Source organism: Marmota flaviventris, chromosome 11, assembly GCF_047511675.1.
Source record: "Marmota flaviventris isolate mMarFla1 chromosome 11, mMarFla1.hap1, whole genome shotgun sequence".
Classification (NCBI taxonomy): domain Eukaryota; kingdom Metazoa; phylum Chordata; class Mammalia; order Rodentia; family Sciuridae; genus Marmota; species Marmota flaviventris.
In genome coordinates this window covers 37838158-37861372 of record NC_092508.1, presented here as the reverse complement: position 1 = coordinate 37861372, position 23215 = coordinate 37838158, and the positions used below count along the sequence as shown (strand labels likewise).

Genomic DNA, 23215 nt, shown 5'->3' with positions numbered 1-23215 from the left:
GGAGGAGCACTTGAGCCCATAATTTTGAGTCCAGCCTGGACAACTAAGCAAGACTCTATCTTTAAAAAAAAAAAAAAAAAAAAAAAAAAAGTCTATAAACGAGTTCCACAAATCCTCTCTCTGTAGGAATGTGGCTGGGGCTGTGACAGCCAAGAGTTAGTCAATGGAACATGTCTGATGCCATAAATGCTACCTGTGGCATCCAGCTCCCACCTGTTCCTCTTCTGAGTTCTGATCCATACAGAGCAGCCCACCTGGGATGGAACAACTTGATGAAATATGTTCCAAGTGTGGGGAGCCACAGGTTAAAGCAACTTGTCAAGCTCTGGGAAATACTCTGGTTGGATGTTGGAGCTTTCATGCCTGCCTCTGATGGGGTAATGACTCTCACTATTTTCTCATAAACATGCTAAATAGATTTTTTACTCTCTCAAGAAGCCAACTCCTTCTGTGGTTTTATGACTTCCATCTATCACCAAGAACCTCTTAAGCCAGCAACAACCAAATGTCACAGCCCTAAAGCCAGTGGCCCTGTTACTCTCAGGCATGCCCTAGTTACAAGTTCCTGTAAAACAAACCTTGGTTGGTTGAACAGATTATAGAAAAAGGGAAAAAAAAAAAAAAAAGGAAAGAAAGCAGAAAGCCTCATTGTGGCTAACACAGAACCTCTATAAAACTTAAAGAGATTGATAAAATGGTATAGTATTAGGTTCTGGGGTCACCTCTGGAAAACTTCAGACAAAATCAAGTCTTCCAGTTTTATCGCTGAGTAATTCAACCATTCCAACATCTACCAAAATGCCTGAGCCCAGTGCTAATTCTGGGTGAGTCTGATAGGACTATCAACCCAACCTACAAAGTAGAGACCAGCTAGTCACCAGAAAGAAAGCACTTCCATTTCACCATTACAGTTGGCTAGCCAATGTCATCATTTGCCACATGAAAAGGACTCTCCATGACACTACTAAAGCATGCTATATACCCCAACATCTTGTGCCTCAATGGATTCCAGTCCTGTTTTACAATAAAACTGAGAATATTTCTTTTTAATATTAGTGGTCTCAATCTAAAAGCAATCTCATTTTGCTTAATCCTAAAAATCTCCCTAAATGCTATCAAAATAGCAATCAAAATTGGCTTAAAAATTCTTTCAGGAGTATCTAAGGACAGAAAGAATTTCTGTTTTCTTTTTAATGTTTTTCTTTACTTCTCCCAGAAATTTTTTAACATGATTTTAAATCATGCAAAATATTTCTTTGGCTTATGAAACTGAACAAGTTGGTTTCTATTCAAATGGTTGAAAAATTATAACTTTGGTAAGCATGAAAAGCCACAGAGGGCTGGGGCTGTAGCTCAGTGATGGAGCGCTTGCCTAGCACGGGTGAGGCACTGGGTTTAATCCTCAGCACCACATAAAAAATAAATAAATAAAGGTTAAATTCTTAAAAAAAAAAAAAAAAAAGCCACAGAATGGAACATCTCTAAAATCCCTTTAAATTAAAAAAAATTTTATCCTATTTTATCCATTTGCAAAAGAAAGTACCCAACTAATGGTATGCCTGGAAAGATAGAACTATGGAAGCAGTAAAAGATCAGGGTTAAAAGGGTTTGAAGACTGATGGATAGGTGGAACACACAGGATTTTTCAGGGGAGTGAAACTGCTGAATGATACTGTAATGGTGGGTCCTCATACATTGGTTAAAGCCCCCAGAATGCACAACACCAAGAGTGAACCCTAATGTTAACTATGGATTTAGGGTAATAATGACATATTGTCAATTAATTATAACAAACATACCACTCTGGTGGAGGCTGTTGATAATGGAGAGGTTGGTAAGGATGAAGAGTCTATCCAGAAATTCTATGTACTTTCTACTCAATTTTGCTGTGAACCTAAAATTGCTTTTAAAAAAATAAAGTCTATTAAAAAAGAAAGGGCTGGGGATGTAGCTCAGTTGGTAGAAGTGTTTGCCTTGCATGCACAAGGCCCTGGGTTCAATCCCTAGCACCCAAAAAAAGAAAGAAAGAGTTTACACTTTTTAGAAGTCCTAAATAATATGATAATACATACACTCCAACTGAAAAGCAAAATGGGTAAAGTAGCTGAAGTTAATTCTCCTACAGACAGAAAAGGAAAAGTATAAGAAAAGCTGTTCTGCAGTAGGACCTGACCATGACAACACAGTCCTTGGCAGAGAGGCTGTGTCTCTCTGGTTTAGAGATGAGCAAGATGGGAACCAGCAACACTATTCATCAGAGTCCTCCCTGAAGAACAATTTTGATGCTGTTGAATGACACACATAAAAGCCAGACAAATCCATTCAACATATACATACAATCATAATCATTTTGAATTTTATTCTGTCATACTTATCATAAAGTAACTGCTCAAATATATCTATTTTCAATCTAGGATATCATCAGTGGACTCATTGCCTAATTCCAAGGTCAACAAACCAACCAAGTAACCATCATGTATACTCCCTCAAGCAACTGGTTTGCTATCTATCAGTTATAAAAGCAAGATCTGAGTATTCAAATGTGAAAAGTTAGCTTTCAAATACATCAGACTCTAATCAAATTTTAAAATCTAGCACCATCACTTACATCTGCTATTATTTGATCAGTTGCACAGAGTGGAATGTAATAAAGAGCATGGAGACCTCATCTAACATATCTGAGAGGAAGTCTTTTGGGAAACTAAATAAAGTTTCAAATGTTGGAGAGGTGAATGGCCCAAACTCTCACATATAAAAAACTGACTTCTCACCAAGTATGGAACCGTCCTATAGAAACACAAAAATTGTGAAAGAAAGGTTATTGGGGTTGATTCATTTAGAATAGTTTTAAGTGAGAATATGTGTAAAGAGCACTAAGCTGGACCGGTTGGTACTCTCCTGTAATCCCAGCTACTCAGGAGGTTGAGGTATTTAAAATGCATCATATTGGGATAAAATTTTATGTAAGGAAATGCAATGAAAATGTAAGTTCAAGGAGGGAAAGGAACAATGAAAAATTTTCAAAACCAAGGAAGTGCTTGCTCATGTGTTTTTTTTTTTTTAAGTGACAGTGGGGCTCATCAAATCACACTGGTGTTTAAATTCCATTCAATACATTTCAAAAAATGATATGATGTTTTCATTTTTAAAAATCAATATTTATACTGTGCCAACAGTTACATCCTTTGTAACTTTCTAACTTTATGATAAAAGACTTTAGACGTCAATCTAAAAAACGTGCAAGGGACACACAGTTTATAAAATCTTTTGGAAGAAGGGGTTGGGGCTAAAAATGTTACAGTGAGAAGCTCCCAGGTTGGCCCCCTCTGTCCACCCAGGATCAGTGGTGGGACTCACACTCTGACTCCTGAGAGCCCAACTAAGCTAGAGGCTTTACACTAAGTACTTACATTAACAGTGAGTCCCTGTGCAGGTCTCGAAAGAGCTTTTCCAGTTAAAGCCTGTCTAAAATCCTCAGGACACACCAAAAAATGATGAACAAAAAATGTGCTCCTGTACTATTTCCTTGACTAACAAGTGTTGGGGATAAGCTGTTTCAGGCCTGTTCATGTCATGACACACTGAGCTATCAGCCACAAGTTCTTGGCTCTACATTCTTTTTTTTTTGGTACCGGAGATTGAACTCAAGGGCACTCAACCACTGAGCCACATCCCCAGCCCTATTTCGTACTTATTTAGAGACAGGTTCTCGCTGAGTTGTTTAGCACCTCGTTATTGCTAAGGCTGGCTTTGAACTCGCGATCCTCCTGCCTCAGCCTCCAGAGCCACAGGGATTACAGGCGCGTGCCACCTCGCCCAGCTGGCTATACACTTTAACCAAGAAAAATTTCCACCTAAAACAACAACAACAACAAAAATTGCAATATTTCCTACCACCAATCCTTTTACTGGGGCAATTAACACAACAACAACAAAAAAAAAAAAATTAATTACTTCCTGTCTCATAGTAAAGATCCCAGGAGAATAAATAAGAAACTGGGAAGAATGATGGAAAAGGCAAAACAGTTGCACAAACTGGCAACAGATCATTCATTCATTCAACAGTTACTATTAATCTAGACTGCGTTAACTAGAGTCCAGCATGGTAAAAAGTAGAGATGGAAACATTTCCCCCCCAGGAGTGAAGAGCAAATGAATGGTTTAGCTCTGACCTTCCCAAGTCAAACACTGATCAAGAGGCTAAAAATGGACTAAAACCAGAAGTGAGAGGCTCAGTGAAGAAACTCGCCCCCTTGCATGTAAGAAGGAAAGCGAAAGTGTTCATTAAACACATCTGCATTTAGATGCATCTAAACAGTCCTCTGACAGACCTTCCCTTCAGAGAGCCAATTCCAGATACTTCTCATGAAATTCTAAAAGAGAAGACAAAACACATTATGGAGGTATTTGGGGGGAAGGCGGTGAGAAAGCCTTAGTGTTTGGGGACTATTATCAGTAAGTTCCAGCCTTCTGTGTAACACAAAGATCTTCACCCAAAAGGGAGCAATGAGGCAATGTCCTTTTGGCCCTGAACACAATGCGCTCCCTCTTCTAGACCAACTTAGGAGTGAGTGATACATTCTAATCTGGATAATGCATGATATGATACTGGAACTACATAATGATTACCCAGGCATAGTCTGCACTGTTCCATCCCAGGGTGTTTATACAGTGTTTCAAGCTGTACCCTAAATATAACCATAGAAATGACACGTGAAATTATAAGTGCTGTTTAAGAACAGGACAGGCAAATGAAATACACCTCAGACTGAACTGAACCAGAGAAAACAAGAGCTCTTACCTCCACTAAGAATCTGCAAGTTAAGTAACAACCACTTGCTCAGTTTTCCCTCATAGGGAAATGGGAATCCCAGTGTTCAGCTCCTGTCTCCCCCCAGATAATTTGTAATGTTCAGAAAATGGCATACGTCTCCAGAGAGCTTAGGTTCCAAGTCACTGGCAATACTTTCCAAAGCTTACATTATTAGTTTCCTTACAAATCTTCTTCATAAACAACCATCTTTAGTCCAAATTCTTCCTTTCTCATGAATCAGAAGAGAAAAAAAAAATGAAGTAACTTTTAGATGAATGGTAACATGTGTTGATTGACCTCCCTTCTGCCCCCAACTAATCAGTTCAAAGTGCCCATCTTCTTCCAAGATCAAACAGAACTCCAGGCCTGGGAGGGATTTTATAATAACTCAACTGACTAGAAGTGCAAGAGCAGGAGGCAGATTCTCATTATAATTGTAATGAAATGAACACTAGAAACCACACACATGTGTGCTCCCATATACATGCATGCACACACTTATAACTCCCACAGAAACCACCAGACTTAGCACCTGAGAGAACTTTCTAGAATAAGGGGAAATATCAGATAAATAGACAGTATTCGTATTATTTAATTTCTAACTTCCTTTTATAGTTAACTTTAAACAAACATTTTGAAGGTACAATTATTTTTCTGTAAAACTGAAGTCATTTCCAGCTCCATGTTAATCAAGAGTCTATCCAAAAAAACTAAACATTTAGCACATAATGTAAATAAAAAACACTAAGATTTCTGTTTCACTCTCAAATATAAGAAGTCAAGCTCCTCCCCATCTGAGCCCTTTGAGTGCATCAAAAGTACATGTTAACTGTTTCAGGGTCCACATGTGGAATCTAAAAACCAGTTTAAAAGGCAAGTAATTTAAAATATAAACATATGGCTCTTTCTCTACAGTGTTCCTAGAGGGAGAAGTCTGAGTACAAACAAACTATTGTTTTAAAGAGAATTTTTTTTTAATTAAAAGCATACCAAGAAAGCTAACTAAGCTTCTACTTTCTCCTGGAGAAAAGAGCAGCAAGAATTCCCATCTTAATCTAATTAAATGTAGATCAAAGTACAGCCCAGGTAACACTAAGACTCTAAGAGTATAGCACTCCATTTCTGAAGAGCATGATCCCAAGTCTGCTTGGGGGTTAGAGCAAGGATTGGCAAGCTTTTTCTGTAAAGGGTCAAATAGTAAATATTTTCAGTTTTGCCAGCCCTTCAATCTCTGTCACAACTACCCAGCTCCACTGTGGCACAGATGATAAGTTAATAAACCCAGCCTGAAAGTGGCACAGATGATACGTTAACAAACCATGGAGGACATGTTCCAATACAACTTTATTTATGGACACTGAAATTTGCATATATTAAATTTTTGTGTGTCACAAAATATTTTTCTCTTGATCCTTTTCAACCATTTAATAATGCAAAAATCATTCTTAGCTCATGGCCCATTTAAAAGCAGGTGGCGGGGCAAATTTGGCCCGCAGACAATAGTCTGCCGAAACCTGGATTAGAGGTATAGAAGACCAGAGCAGCCACAAAATAATCTAAAACAACAGCCTCACTTCTTAGGGGAAACTGAGGCCCAGAGAGGTGTAATGACAGGCAGGGTCTAACAACCAATTCAGAGCAGAACAAATCTAAGAGAATTACTATTCTGTCCTTGGAAGACTGATTGAAAATGTAAAGTAGTAATGAAAAAAAAAATGTCCTTTTGAATTCAACAGATCAGAACAGGAGGTGGGGAACTTAAAATTAGAACTGTCACAGGAACGTCACAGATTATAGTCATAGTAGCCCCAATGCCTTCTTCCTTTACCCTGTGTACAATGATCTCTCTTATGCTGGTCACAATACCCATACTGAAGGTTCTTGATATATTAGTGGAAGGACCCTCTGCTAGGTCACAGACCCATCGGCCTGGTCTCTTCAGCCTTCTGAGCTGCACAGCTCTGGTCATTTTTTGTTTGCAGTGTAAGTAACAATCTCCACTTTGCAATCCTACAACACCTAGAAATGAATGTAATTGTGGCTGAAGAGCAGTGATCAATGCCAATTATTGCAAAGAGCAAAATACACCAGGTGATAACCAATCCAACTTAAAGTTCAAGAGCATGTCTAATACCCACCTCAAAAACTAACACAGTCAACCTCCTTCCCATCCCTAATTCCTTCCTCCTTTAAAAAAAAAAAAAAAGTTTTTCTTCTAGCTTTATTTCACTTTTTGGTTTTTATTTTTTGGTACCAATTCTCATTATCATTTTCCTACAACCTTTTTATTTTGCTCTATACTTCCACTGAGAAGCTGAAATATGTTTTTAGAGCTAAAATACACACACACACACACACACACACACACACCCTCATTAAATAACATCCGGTAGTTCTAAAAGAAAAAAAAAATCCCAAATTAAAATGACATTTTACAATATGTACTTCATCTGACTTTTTTAATCAGTTTTTTCCCAGAAACATTTATGGTTTTATACCTATTACATATTCACTCAAGACTTGAAATTTTGCAATGCTTTTTAGACATTCTGCCATGATAACTCCTTTTACGAACTTTATGAAGACTGTTCTATCAAACTATTCTGCTTTTATGCACTTCCTCAAAAAAAAAGAAAACAGTTATGCTTCTGTGAAGAGGAAGTGGCATTCTTGTAGTTTTCAGAGTTCTTTTTGGAAACTTAAATTAAGAATGACTACACACTCCTCCAAATCGTTTCGACACACATTTATCCTACTACATCTATCTAAATATAAGATTCTTCTGTCAAATAAACTAAATCAATTGACATGATAATACCAAAATAAAAGAAAAGCACTCTCTGAAATTGTAGGACCCAATTCAAACTCTTTCTACCCATATTATTTAAGTTAGAAAGAAGACCAGATAAAGCAAAAATAAAATTTAAAGCAAAAAAAAGCTAAAATCATATTCCTCTAGAGCTGAAATTGGCCTAAAGAACTGGTCTTCTCTGATTTGACACCCAAGGAGCCAGCCCAATTCAGTGATCATTCATTTGAGAACCAACAAATGGCCACTTGATGTACAAATCTCCCCCTATTGTCACAACTTCCCCATGATGCAAATGTTATTAAACCTATTTTATAGCTGAGGAAAGTTGGGTCACAGAAAGCCAGATACAACTAGTGAGGACATCAACTTTAGTATTCTCTCAGCTATATCACTCTCAACTAATGTTTTTTAAAATTATTCAAATAAGATGCCATGGTGTTTTTAACAGCATATGTACCAAAGTACAGTACCCTGGAACCTTGATATAAGACCCTTTGCTAAAAATCAGAGCTCCTTAGAAGGTTTTTTCTTCCCCTCTACTAAGGAAAGGAACACTAACAAGGAAACCTTACACTCACCTCACAGGCCCTAAGACATAATTACAGGGAGACTCCAAGTATCTTAGTCACGTGCTTTCTAAATTACTCATGACAGTATCATTTACTCAAGTGGCAGTTGGCCATTTCTTAAGCTTATGGTCTACAGTATTCTTAAAATCCGGGCTCTGTTAAGAAGGCTGTGGAAGAATTTCACATGTAGAATTAAAGATATTTCAGCCTGCCCTAAAGCCACACTGAAACCATTGAAGGCAACAACCAATACCCACTTCCTGAGTACTAAGGCATGGCAGCTGGGTTACTGAATTGAGACTTTGTAACTTCTCACTGCCTTTAAAACTATAAAACGTAGTGGAAAAGCCATGGTAACAAAATGGTGGGTCAACTCTAAAACCTAAATTAATCCAAGTATCTTCCACTGGAATACCTTATAAGAACAAGCCAAGTCTAGGTCTTCCTAAAAGCACACAAGCTAGGATCTCAAGACAGATGCTCAATATCTGGCTGGAATTACAAAGACTGACAGTCACTAAGTCAATCAACACGGACCTCACAACCAGCTCAGAAGCATATTACTTTAGACAGCAAAACTAGCAGAATCATTTGCTTTTTTTCAACAACCAAAAAGGACTCTAATAACTTTACTAAAGACATCCTATAAAATGAGAACGGAGGGGTTTGGAGAAGCTAAAAAGAAGCAGGAAGAAGTAAAAAAAAAAAGAGAAATTCCTTCCAGAAGGAATGGTCAATGAATTAATCAGACTGCTGAAGTTTTTTTTGTGTGTGTTTGTTTCTTGTTTTATAAGGGGTCTCTTTTTTTGTGTGCGCGGGTGGGGGCGGGATACTCAACCACAGAGCCACATCCCCAGCCCTTTTTTGTATTTTATTTAGAGATGGTCTCACTGACTTGCTTAGCACCTCGCTGTTGCTGTCTTTTAACTCACGATCCTCCTGTCTCAGCCTCCTGAGACGCTGGGATTGCAGCTGTGTGCTAGTGGCCTGTCTTCTTTTATTTATTTATTTTTTTCAACATGGAACTACCACATCATCATATTCACATTTTAATCATTAAATGTCTAATAGATATTCAATTTCCCCAGTTTTTTTCATAGAAGTTTGTTTTTTAAGTTTGTTTAAATCAGAATCCAAACCTACTCACGACAATCAGCTTTTAAATTATCTTTTATCTATGTATTTATATTTCCCTTCTCTTTCATCTTTTTATTTCTTGCAACTGATTTTATCTTTTTAAAAAACGAAGACATTTTCTTCCTGTTGATTTCCCATTATCTAGATATTGCAAGGTAATTTTTTTATTTAAAAAAAAATATATAAGGTTAAAAACAACCTATCGCCAGACCTACTACATATCCCATCAATGTCCTATACTACAGAAACCATCCAACCTCTTTTAATAAGTCCTTGCTATTCCAGGGTACAAGTTTGTCCATGAAATGCTACCATGACAAGTAATTCACGCAACAATCTATTTAAGTTGGGGGTATCAGGGAAACAGAAGGACCCAAAAAGTCTCACCTTGCCTTATGTTTCAATATTATTTGGAACAAGGTAGATACAAGTTAATTTATAAAAGATCTTCCACAATGGGCTGGAGTTGTAGCTCAGTGGTAGAGCACTTGCCTAGCACATATGAGGCACTAGGTTCAATCCTCAGCATTACATAAAAATAAATAAATAAAAGTACTGTGTCCATCTACAAATAAAAAATAGTTTTTAAAAAATCATGCACAAACCTCATTAATTCAAGTTTCCAGAAGAAGACACAGTACCTATCAGAAAACCTTATAAGAAAGATCTATTAATGTATAAACCCTCTCCTATCCACTTCGGGTTTCTTGTTTGTTTTGCAGTACTGGGGATTAAACCCAGGACTTCACACATGCTAGGCAAGTACTCTACCCTGAGTATATCCCCAGCCCTCCACTTTGGATATTAGATATTTCTTTACTTCCCACTTCTTTCTACAAGAAACCTATGCCTCAGTAAATTCAGTTCATAGGTTACCTGACAGGTACATAGCATGTCACTCACCCCCAACTGCTGCCTAAATCATTCCCATCCTCAAATACTAGTTGAACTCTCTCTAGCTCCCTGAAGCCTTTCTTAATGTTTCTGCCCATCTCTGGACTCCTATAGTTCCTAATTAGTACCCCAAATATAGTTTACAACTACAGTACACCTGGTTTAATAGTTGTTTCGTATGTCACCTGTATTCCATAAACATTTGAGGGTCTTCCATGAAGAAGGCATTTAATATCATTTCTCTAACTAAATCATGAACTCCAAGAGAAAAAGGGCCTCTTCTGTTACCACACCTTCTTCAGGAAACCAAGAGTATAAGGGTTAAGGATGTGCACCTTGGAGTCAAACTTTGCCTAGGTGTGACTCCCAGCGTCACAGAACCTAAACAAATTACTTAATCTCATTGGGTGTGGTGGCACCCCCCCTGTGATCCCAGCTCATTCGGATGTTGAGGCAGAAGGATTGCAAGTTGGAGGCCAACCTCGGCAACACCCTGTCTCAAAATATATTTTTTTTAAAAGAGCTGGGAGGGAGTGTGTACCTCAGTGATAGGGTGCTTGTTTGAGATACATGAGGTTCTGGGTTCAACCCCCAGGACTGGAAAAAAACAGTTAAACTCTCAGTTCTCATTTTCCTAATTTATAAAATGAAATGATGGTCAGCTCTCTCTCACAGAAATGTTGTTAGGATTAAATTGCATAGAAAAGAATTACTGTCTTAGCTCCTCATTTCCAATTTTCTATGTGTGGTTTCTACCTATTTTATTGTACCTGTTCTGACCTATTCTTGTCTTTTGTAGGAAGAAGGGGAGTAGAGAGCCCCAGCAAAGTCATTGCTAGATAGACAATGCTTCTTAAACATTCTTTGCATGATGGAAAACACAGGGGATCCCTTTTGCATGAATATGTGTGCCCCTTTCCATAATATTTAGGGTCAACATTTCCCTTCCCCTAGTGTTACCCTGATACTTCCCTTGAGGGGAAAAAAATGGAATTTACTCAGAATCAACTACATCACTAACCAGTTTAAAAGCCCAGTTTAAAAAGTGGAGAAATGTAATCAGAAAAGATAATATATGATCTCTTGTCTTTTAATAGGGGAAAAATTATTTTTAATTTTGTTTGAATGAAAATCCAATATTCATATATATATATATATATATATATATATATATATATACACATTAGTGTATATATACTTACATATTTATTTCATTCATTTAACTATTTGAGCATTTATTATGTGCCTTACACTGTTCTAAGTGCTAAAGACACAGTAGTGAATGAACTAACCCAACCCCCCCCCCAAAATTTTTTTGTTTTGCCCTATTATTTGTCTCTCTCTCCTATACATAAGATTTTATTTAAAAGGAAGGTGGTCATGGGTAAATATGTGATATAGTTAGTATGAAGAAAAATAAAGACAAACAGGAAATATGGGGTGGTCATTTTAACTAGAGTGGACAGGGAGAGCCTCACTGAGAAGGTAATATCTGAGAGGAGACCTGAAGGAAGGGAGGGAGTCATGCACATATCTGGAGAAGAGCTTCTCAGGGCAAGGGAACTGCAAGGGTTGTGAAGTAGGAGGCACCTGACATGTTCAGGCCACAGTGGCTGGAGCTGAGAAGCCAGGAGGTAGGGGCAGGTAGAGAGGACTGCAGGTAGAGGGGTTAATAGGTCATACAACAACCTTAGCCTTTACTGCGTGAGACTGGAGGGTTTTGAGCAGAGGGGTGACATGATCTGAGTCCCATCACTCTTACAGCTATGCAGAGAATAGAGTGTAGGGGCCGAGATCAGATGAGGCCAGCCAGTCAGGTGGCTGCCATAATAATCCAGGTGGTGGTTTGGTCAGTTGGCAAAAAGTAAAAAGTAGCAGCCATTATGAAGTCAAACAACAACAAGTGCTGGCGAGGATGTGGGGAAAAGGGTACACTTGTACATTGCTGGTGGGACTGCAGATTGGTGCAGCCAATTTGGAAAGCAGTATGGAGATTTCTTGGAAAGCTGGGAATGGAGCCACCATTTGACCCAGCTATTCCCCTTCTTGGTCTATTCCCTAAAGACCTAAAAAGAGCATGCTACAGGAACACTGCTACATCGATGTTCATAGCAGCACAATTCACAATAGCAAGGCTGTGGAACCAACCTAGATGCCCTTCAATAGACGAATGGATTAAAAAAATGTGGCATTTATACACAATGGAGTATTACTCTGCATTAAAAAATGACAAAATCATAGAATTTGCAGGGAAATGGATGGCATTAGAGCAGATTATGCTAAGTGAAGCTAGCCAATCCCTAAAAAACAAATGCCAAATGTCTTCTTTGATATAAGGAGAGTAACTAAGATCAGAGTAGGGACGAAGAGCAGGAGAAGAAGATTAACATTTAACAGGGATGAGAGGGGGGAGGGAAAGGGAGAGAGAAGGGAAATTGCATGGAAATGGAAGGAGACCCTCAGGGTTATACAGTGGAGGGGGTAGAGAGAGAGGAGGGGAGGGGAGGGGAGAGGTGGGGAGGGGGGATGGTGGAGGATGGGAAAGGCAGCGGAGCACAACAGACACTAGTATGGCAATATGTAAATCAATGGATGTGTAACTGATGTGATTCTGCAATCTGTGTATGGGGTGAAGGTGGGAGTTCATAACCCACTTGAATCAAAGTGTGGAATATGATATGTCAAGAAATTTGTAATGTTTTGAACAACCAACAATAAAAAATTAAAAAAAAAAAAAAAAAAAGTAAAAAGTAGAGCCAAAAAGACTATATGGTACTAGGATATAACATGTACTAAAAATACATTAAAAATAAAAGCTTACAGGAATGACTTTAAAAGAAATATGAATTTTAATATCTTCTTTCCCAAATGCAAGCTCAGTAAACCATCCTGTTCATCCCTTGGGGAAGGTATCAGCCCCTTTGGGCCATTGTTTAACTCTTACTGGTTGTCCCAGGTAACCTGAATTTCTGCCTCGTGTTCTATCCTTACCCTTTTCTTCTGCTTACTTTCCAAACTTTCTCTTCCTCTTAAGCTGTTTTAGGCACCAAAACAAGCCTCCTCCACAGAAACCAGACCATATCTACACATTAGAGCCTGGTGATTGCACCTAGAAATTTCCTTCCCTCCTTGAGGAAGTCTGTAGTTCCCCTGTCAACTGTACCCAACATCAACAGCTGAGAAACAGACTTGTAAGACCCAGTGGTTACCATGGAGCTCAATGGAGCAGCATCTTGCCTGGAAGAACTCAGGGCATTTGTGGATGGCTAGAGTGGGCCCCAGCTCACCACAGCTCATGAGACACAGCAGGGAGGTCTGCAAGGACTGTGCCTCTTGCCCTGCAAGAAGTTCAAGAAAATTCCCAAAGGACTACGCTGGGAACAACCACGGGGGTGTTATGTCCCCACATCCAGGCTAGGATCCTGGATATCCCAGAAGATGCCATTCTTGGGGCAAGGACTCCTGACTCTTACATAAAAGTCAGGATGTATTTATCAGACCCGGGAAACTCTAATGCTGCCATTGAGGGAGATCAGAAGTTCATGGAAGGCAGTGACTTTTTCAAGTCAAATTCTATACGTTGAGAAAAGATTGACAGCGAGGTCTGTGGGAACTGAGAATGTTAGATAAAGCTTCAAAGAATTGAATGGATTCTCTACCTTCCGCCCTCTTTTTATGCACAAAGAAACTAAGGCTAGGACTTGCTCAAAGTCATAGGATCGTTATAAGAATCATAAGTAGAATAAAAGTCTTCTAATTCCCAGTCTAGTGTTATTCATTTAAATGAACCAAAGCAAAACAAAATCAAATTAATATTAAAAGTTTAAAGACAGGTTAGAACCATGATTAAATTTCCATGTCTGGGCCACAAACAGATGTTTCTACAAATCTCTCTAATATTACTAGAGCTCTGGAAGCTTCCTTGGAGCAATATGTTCTTCTGGTATTAAAGATACCCTAGAAGGTTACAGTGAGTTGGTTAAAACTCACTGGGGCAAGAGTGAGGCAAACTCCAGGCATGTGAAAGCCAAGAAATACAAGCCAACATTGGCTTGATAAAGCCTGAAGCAGCCCAAAAGGAGGTCATACATTTCTTATTTATTTAATTAATAGAATACTAGACAATTTTTCAACAGAGGAGGCAAATGAAACAATCCCTAAAAGTTATAAATACCATAATTTAACACTAGATTCATGAACTTCAGCCTCATTGGCGACCAATGTTTTGACAAACATGAACACTGATAAGAAAAAAAGTGTCTGCTCTCTTCAACTTCTGAAAATAGCCTGAGGCAAATAAGATGTAAATAAAAGAGTAAAGAAAGAATAATCTATAAAATAGATGATCTTGGATTATCCATAGATTAAAATAGGGGGAAGAATAAGAATCAGTTCCTAAATCATAGAATGTGGTTACAACCCTGAAGTAGATGGTTTGACTTTGTTACCTGGACAGCCAAATTAGGGCTTACCTGCAAATATACCCTTCATAAACCATTTGTAAGAAAGACTATCACACAGGCCTCCAGGACAAGGCCTGAATCACATAGAGAGAGGGAAGAGCTGAAGCACCCTCAGGGCAACCAGTTCAATGTCTTCATTTGACAAAGAGGAACCTGAAGCCCATGTGCCAAGTGTTGGTTAATGTCCAACCTATGCTGACTCCTTTGTCTTATGCCCTCTGCAAATGCTGATATCTTCACACTGTCCCCCATCCTTGACTACAAGAGTCAGAACGCTTCTACCAGATTGCTTCTGCAACCCTGTGACCAACTAATCAGAGCCTATGCGTGAGACGGAGCCTTTTTCTAATCCTGACCTTGCATAAGGCATTGAAACAGTCTTTGTCATACCTGCTACCGAGTAGACCTGACTTGAGAGAAAGATGAGTCTGCTGGTCAAACTAGTTCACTGTCACCATCAAGCCTGAGATGAGCACACATAAGAGTCAGTGTATGACTCTATATGTGACCAAATGTCCAGGTTGACCTGGACAGTCCTGGTTCATGTCCAATTCCCAGCTTAACAGTACCCTCTAGCATTTTCAAAAGTGTCCTCGTTTAGATTAAAAAAAAATTCCATGGTCATCCTAAATTTATATAGCTCCTGTTTGTATACATGATGTGTAAAACACACACACACACACACACAGCGCCAGTCACCAGTAGTTTTCCCATTCAAAGGGACTTTCAAATAATACTAAACCCCAAGAAGCCTTGAAAAGGCCTCAGGACCACAATTTTGGCCCATCTTTTTTAATATATTAGCTTTAATATGGGATTTTCTTTAGGAAAAACAAAAGGGAATGGCATAGCTTAAACAAGTTTGAAAAAAACCACAGGATTATTGGATATTTGTAGCTCTTGCTTATTTAATTTATTTCATGTTATACTCTAGCCTATAAGAATTTACATTATATCATCAAAATATATAAACCTTTTTAAAGAATGTTTCAGTCCTATTTCTGGCACAATGATTATACATTTTCTGAGTTTATGTTCACTTTCCATTTATAGAAAAAGGAAGGAAAGGCTGAACTCTTCTCTTTTTAATAGGTTCAATCAACCCAGGGTTAGCTAGGCCTCGTGTGCTGATGCTGGACTTAAGCTAGAGCAGCCAAAGGTGTGTGTAAGAGTAGCATGAGATTATTTAGAAAAGCCACTGGTCAAGAGAACATAGATATCAGCTATGTACACAAGTGAAAAATACTGATATTATCACAAGGAAAGTTTAAAAATTGTACCTGGATACCTAAACAGAAAACTAGAAGGAAATATATCAAAATGTCAGAAGTAGTTATCTCTGTGTATAAAGACTTTGGATAGCTTCAATGAGTTGTCTTTATACTTATCTAGCTTTCTGATCTCCTACGATGATTACAGTTTGTGTGTTATATAAAATATAAGCAAGAAAAAAAATCACCAAGCTACCAATACACCATTAATCAGAGTAGGGAGGTGGCAAGGCTTAATGACAAAAGCCAGGCATAACCCATACACACACCAAGCAAGTGTATGGGTTGACCTGGACATGAACCAGGACTGTCCAGGTCAACCTGGACATTTGGTCACATATAGAGTCATACACTGACTCTTATGTTTGCTCATCTCAGGCTTGATGGTGACAGTGAAATCCTGCTTTCAGAGTTACAGGATTTTTAGTCTCTTGCTGCTGCCACAGCTGCCACAGCAGAGGCCTCAGAGCAGCTCCTTATTCTAACAGAAATGGGTCTGACCTTAAGAGGTAGGAGGAATACCCAGAATGCAGCTTATCCAATATCTTGCCTGTAAATAAGAGTGGGTGTCCATTAGCCTATGTCTGCACTGCCCCTTCAACTATGAAAAGTATAGCCTTGTGGTCAAAGCCGCACCTGTGCTATCAGACTGCCAGGGTAGGACACTGTACTCAATCACTTACTGGGCGTGTGACCTTGAACCAGTCAATTAGCCTCCCTACTCTTGTTTTCGCATCTATAAAATAAGAATCACACCACCACCTACTTCCTAGGGTGACTATGAGGAAAGAGATGATTCACAGCAAGAGCCCAACATACAATAAGGGCACAATAAATGTAGGCCACTATTAGGCGGAGGCCATGAAATACCAGCCTTAAGTTCCCCAAACCATGTGCCTAGGTCACAGAACAACCAAACAAGGGTCCAAAAAGTAAAGCCTTTCTTTCGCTTCTTCTGTGAAGGCTGGATTGCAGCATAGTGCCTGCTTTATGACCATGCTCTAGGGACCAATGGAAGGACAAGGGCAGCCCAGTATAATACACAGCATGTCCCAGAGCCCCACACTATATGGAGTGGAAATCCTGCTTTCAGAATTACAGGATTTTTAGTCTCTTGCTACTGCCACAGCTGCCAGCCACAGCCTTTGGCAAAGAGGTGGGTGAGTCAAGGGTGAGCTAGGACTTGGCAAGGGGACACCAAACCAGAAGGCCTCCAGGCAGGAAGCTCCAAAAGAGCCACCTGCCGAAGCAGTTGAAGCAGTTTGTCTGCCGACAGCCTTCACAGAGATGCAGGTAGTGTTCTGCTGCCGCTAGCAAATTTTAGAAGTCCAAAAGAACTTATCATCCTGATTTTATAACTTTGGAAAAACAAATTGGGGGAGGGGGGTGGAGAAGAAGCCCAGCTAAAGCTATGACCACACATTTAAATCACTGCAATGACTTAACTATAAGACATAAGGAACACTCCAAAAAAGTTCAATGATCAAATCAATTTGCAAAAAGTTTCAGGGCTATCTTAAGTCAAACCGTGTTACATGTGTATGTGATAAAAACCTTCTGTCTCAAACTTACAACTATCTCACTTTTCCAAAGATATAAATAAATGTCTTAATGCCCACCAATGAGGAAATAATTATGCTATTATATTAATCACATAGTTTGAGAATGTTCTATGCTGCATAGGGTAACCAATTTCTCCCAGTCCGCCTGGAAATCTCCCAGTTTTAGCACAAAATGGTAGAAACTAGGTGAACTAGGATGGTTGATCTCCCTAACACTGTGCAAGAAAAATGGTATATGTCCTATAAAGAAGAAAACAGAAGAGACACAGTTACAAATGCAGAAGTGCAAAATGACAAGTTTGTTTGTAGCAATAGCTTCCAGTTCCTTTTCATAGTTTAAAAAAAAAAAGACTAAAAACCACAATGGCCTCTCCCTTCCCACTTACTTTTTACTTTCCAAAACAGTTAGAAAAAGGCATGCTCCTTCTCTGGCATGACTGAGATATCACTGCAGGATTGACTGCATACCTGTATACCCAGAGACTCAGGAGGCTTAGGCAAGACGATCACAAGTTGGAGGCCAGCCTCAGCAACTTAGGGAGACCCTGTCTCACAATAACAAAAGAACTAGGGATATAGCTCAGTGGTAAAGAACCCCTGGGTTCTATCCCCAGTACTGAAAAAAAATTAATAATAATAAAAAAGACAAACTAAGACAACTTGACACTCAGGTTATTAACAGCAAGACTGTATCCTAAAAAGAAAAATTCAAAAGCTGTGACAAGAATCAAGATTCAGGGATAGGGATATAGCTCAGTGGTGGAGCACTTGCCTACTATCCACAAGGCCCTGGGTTTAATCTCCAGAATGGCACATAAAGATAAGATTCACCTCACAAATTTAACAAATGGGGGAGGAATGAAGAAATGGTTGTCTTACAATCATTAAGTGGAGAGCAGGCCCTCTCCTACAAACTCTAAGGCAGGGATTCCAAACAGGTACAGCACCTCCCCACAGTGATAGAGCAGAACTCTTCTAGAAAGAGCTCAAACCAAAGGGTTGTCAAAGTAAGTACGTGAGGTTAAGAACCAACTTCTAAGAACTGAATTTCAGACAGAAAAAGTAAGACTATATAAGGAAAGAAAAACACACTATCTGGCCTAAAGAAACAGAAACCACCATTGCTCACCACCCCACACCACCCTGCCTAGACCACCTCCACACAGTCTCCTAAAGGCTTGTCCCAAGACAGACTGGCAATTATCAGATGTTCTTGAATCTTAGAACTCCTCAGATTTGCACAAATGAAATTTGTGCATCTCTTTCTTTCTCTCCAGAGCAATTCTAGTTTACTGGGGGAAGGAAGGAGATGATTTAGAAACATAAGACAAACATCTTTGAAAACCCTACTGATAAGCCCTGTAGAATAATTTCCTTTCTTTCTAAGACCAGTAGTATTTTCTTTCTTTCTTTCTTCATTTATTTATTTATTGTTGTAATATACTTTGCACTAGGGTTGGTCTTGATATCTTGATTTAAGAAAGAGTGGCTTCTTGTAACCCTTTCAACACATCCGGTAGTTTTTACAAACTCTAGCAGAAAGCACAGGAGGCTGGAAGACAGGAGATAGGAGTTGGTTCCAGATCTACAGGTAAATAGCTACGGTCCTTGGGGAAGAACTGCTTTCCTTCTGCATTTCTGTTTCTTCATTTAGAAAGTGAGAGATTCTGATGAGATCAGCTTTACCATCCTTACAACACTAAAAGTCCATGTGAAATTCTTTCATGTGTGATAATAATGCTTATTAGGACCTTTTTTTTTTGTACTTTGCAGATTTAAGAATTAACAGCAAGGATAGTAATGTATACCAGCAAAGTACACACTAAAATGGTAAGATTAAAAAAAAAAAAAAAAGCAAATGTCCAACAGTTGTCAAAGCATGGGAACAAAAGGTAGACGAATCCAAATATCAACTTACAAAAACTTTTAAATGCTCAGAAACCAATAAGAACAAGTATATTCATCACAATTATGCTGTTCTTTCTTCTAAAATTTTATGATAGCATGAGTTTTAACTAAATGATTTATGCATCCTCCCCAAAAAAAGATAGACCTATGTACCTTTTCCAAGGGGTGAAGGAACCTGTGAATACTTAGGGAAAACAAACCAGAAACTTTTATTCTACAGGGCAGAGCATCATTGCAAATATTTTTTCAATCAATTGCATTTAAGTTGCAGGATACTAGATGGATCCTAACCAGAAAAAAAAAAGAGGAACCAGATGCAACCCACTCCAGAAGTTTGAGATGTTTAATATAATACAACGGCAGGCACATTTGACCCCACGCATCAAAGTCAAGACTGCCTCTCCTCTTACTAGGGCCCCCAAAACAATGTTCATTTCACTATCCACAAATAAATGGGAGGGGATGGGCAGGGAGGAGGAAGCTGTTTCCTTTTTTTGTGAGAAGAGATGCAAAGAGTTTTGTCGTGTAACTTGGTTGGGCGATTGTGAGTTCTGTATCCTAAGAGCAGCAGAGTCCGCAAAGGGAGGGAGAGGTGGTGTCATCCCATAGATCTGCAGCAAGAACTGTCAGTGGATTCAGGAAATAATTCCACATCTCTTAGCCAGGACTCCAGAGCTGCCCCGTGTGGTGTCTCAGCAAGGAAAGCAACAAAGCTGATGGACATAGGCATAAACCCACTGCCTGGAACTGAAGCCTCAGACCCATCTTCACCTATCACTCAGACACCAGCCAGAGCCCAGAGCGCATCTCCAAGTGTCCCCATCCCGCACTACGCACATACAGCCTCGGGGCAACTAAAGAGGAAGTCAAGATGTCAAATCAAACGGATAAAGACAACCCAACCACTTGAGAACGGCAGTCTGTGCCGGTCTCCTGCTTGACTTGAGGAGGGGTCCCAGGCTGCGATCCTTTCTCCTTCAGCGTCCACTGTCCTCCTCCCACCAGCGTGAAAGAGCAGCCCCTGGGCAGCCACGGGCCGGCTAAGCCCTAGCTGCGCAGCACTGTAGGAGCCGGAGGAGCATTCCAGCCTCCCCTCCCCCTGCCTAGTGATGACCCGTGTACAACGCACACCCGCATGCACACCGGCGCACCCGTGCTTGGGCTGCGCCAGGGGCTGGCGGACTCTTCCCCAGCCCCCGGCACACCAAGGCACCAGAGCCCAGCGCACTGCTGCGATGGCCTGGGCGGGACCGCGCAGCGGGGAGAGCCACAGCCGCCGGCTCTCGGAGGCGCCCAGCGGCCGCACACACTCCTCCCCGCGCCGCGAGTAAACAGCTCGCGGGCGCGCTCTGTGCCGCGCCCCCATCCCCCCGCGGGGCTCCGCACCGCCCCGCGCCCGCGCGTCCCGCCCGCCAGCGCCGCCGCCCCCTACCTGATCGGTGAGTTTGAGCACTGCCATTCTTCCGCTCCTTCTCGAACACACACATACAGGTCCCCGGTCTGCAGATGTCACGCCAGGAGCCGGGGAAGCGGAAGGGATTGCCAGGGGAAGGGAGAAGAATCTGGCTCCCGAATTTGACAGCCCTCCCCCTGCTCCTCCTCTGCCTCCTCCCTCCTCCTCCCGCCGAGAGGCTGACACTGGCTAGTGGGGTTTGCAGCCGAGCCCGCCCGCCTTTATACAGGAAGTGCTGGCTGCTGCCAGCCGGGCCGCCACTGACATCACCGCGCGCTGGCTCGCTAGCTCGCGGCCGCGCCGCCTGGGCCGACGCTGCCTCCTGCCGCCCGCAGCCGCGCCTCGCAGCCGGTGGCCCCCGGCGCGCTGCCGCGGGACCCGACTGCAGCCTGCTTTCCGCACCTGCACGCTGATCCCGGCAAGCCGGACTCCGGCCAGACCTCCCGGGTCCTTCCTTGCTAGTCTCTCTCTCTCTCTCATACACACACCCTCATGGGCAAATCCGCGCGGATGTACCCCGATGGGGACACACGCCACCTACTGTAACCTGGGAGACCGCGTCACACCCCCTTACCTAACCCTCTTCCCCTAACCAGAATCACCTCAGTCAGAGCCCACTGTTTTGATACTCTTTGTTTAGTGCAGGGGGGTCCTGGACACACTGTGATTCTTTAGGGAAGCCTTACAAATGTTTGCTCCTCAAACACTTGGTGGGGGGTGAGGGGAAGAGGGGCTCTGATCCTTCCATTCACCTTGATCTCCAGCCACCTTCCAGAGTTTGAGTGTTCAGGGGTATAGGTGGTGCTGAGTTACTGGAGAAGCAAAGAACTCTTAAATTACCACCTTGCTGGGATTTTTAGTGTTTTCTGATTGGTTTCTACGAAATCCAAAGTTATCATGATCTTCAACAGAGAAAAGACAGTTGCCAGTCAGCATGGTATACAAATGCAATGGCAATATTCATAATCATAATAAGTGTTGATACTTATGGAATTCGGGGCAAACCCTCAATCATTCAACAGCTATGTACTTGTACTAGGCACTGGCAAGGCACAGAGAGAAAAAGAGCATAAATAGGTAAGATAGTTACCCTCGAGAATGCTGACATAAACCAGATAGTGTTAATGAATGAGATTACAAACTGAGATAAGAGATCACAGTGGGGTGGGGGTGGAAGGTGTTTAAGAAGAAAACCATGGTAAGGAATCAGGCCAGACTGGTGGGTGGGGGAAGGCTTCCCTGAGAAAAGAACAGGAGTTGAGATGTGGAGGAGGAAGAGTTAAGTAGGCTAGAGGGAGTGCTCCCTCCCAGAGAGCCACAGATGCCCCTGGCAGGCCTTAAAGCAAACCTGCAGGGCAGCATTGAACAGCAAAGCAGAGCTACAGAGTTCCTGGATCAATATCAAAAACCTACCTCTCCTGTTCATTCACAAACCAACTGTGGTTCTTCCTCCCTACTTTCAGTGCCTTCCCAAAGATTTTCACATGAGAAAGGAGAGAAGAGAGTGACAGCATTTGCTTAGTTCATTTACTATCCAACCACTTGTGGATGAAGCAGCTAAATCCCAAAGGTCCTCTTATTAATCCTATAGATTGTTATACAATTATGCAGACAAGGGCAAGTGAGGAAGCAACATACTGGCTTCCACCACTTCTGTCACCAGTGATACAGAGAGTACCCACACACAAAAAAAAAAAAAAATCTCTCCGCGACTCCTTTCCAAGCATTGTTGCACCTATGAGGCAATTCCTTACTGGTGTTCTTAGTGTATCTATTTACTAGTATCACCTTGCATGGCTTCGTGAGTAAACTGAACAGGACACTGAATTTTCTGATTAAATATAGCCATATTTCCAAAGAGTGATAACAAATCATTTAATTTGGAGGATATACTCAGGACCTGCCTTGGCTCATCATAAGCATGCATATGCCTAAAATCTTGAGACTGTTGTCAACCTTATCAGACCCATTATCCCTGTTACTGAAAGGTTGTGGTCCTTGTTCCCAATGTCAAACCATTAATGAGGACATGGTTTTGAGAAAAACCATGGTTTTGAGGAAAAAAAAAGTTTTATTGCTTTGCTAGCAAAGAAGAAACCCAGGGGACTCCTGTCCCATAGGTGTGATTCTGCCCATTAAGGGGAACAGGGAGTTTTTAAAGAGGTGATTCAAAGCCTACATTCCATGTGTTCTTGGTTTCCAGAGATAAGGGAGGAGAGATTAGGAAGGAGATCAGGGAAGAGGATCAGGGAGGAGAAGGTCAGGGGTTGGGGGGGGGGGGAAATGTCAGTTTTAGAGAAGCAAGAGCTATATTCAAAGCATAAAGTGGACCA

The 23215-nt window shown here is 40.9% G+C and overlaps 1 protein-coding gene across 2 annotated transcripts in view; it reads right to left on the bottom strand.

The window, feature by feature from the left end:
- Ankrd44 (ankyrin repeat domain 44) overlaps positions 1-21079 on the bottom strand; it is a 298968-nt gene extending 277889 nt beyond the window's left edge. The window contains exon 1 of one of the 2 annotated variants that reach the window (XM_027924996.2): positions 20862-21079. In XM_027924996.2, the coding sequence (XP_027780797.1) occupies positions 20862-20888 (27 nt within the window). In that variant the 5' untranslated portion in view covers positions 20889-21079. The remainder of the gene's footprint in view (positions 1-20861) is intronic. The other variant, XM_027924997.2, reaches the window with a different exon arrangement.
- Between the last annotated feature and the right edge of the window lie 2136 nt (positions 21080-23215).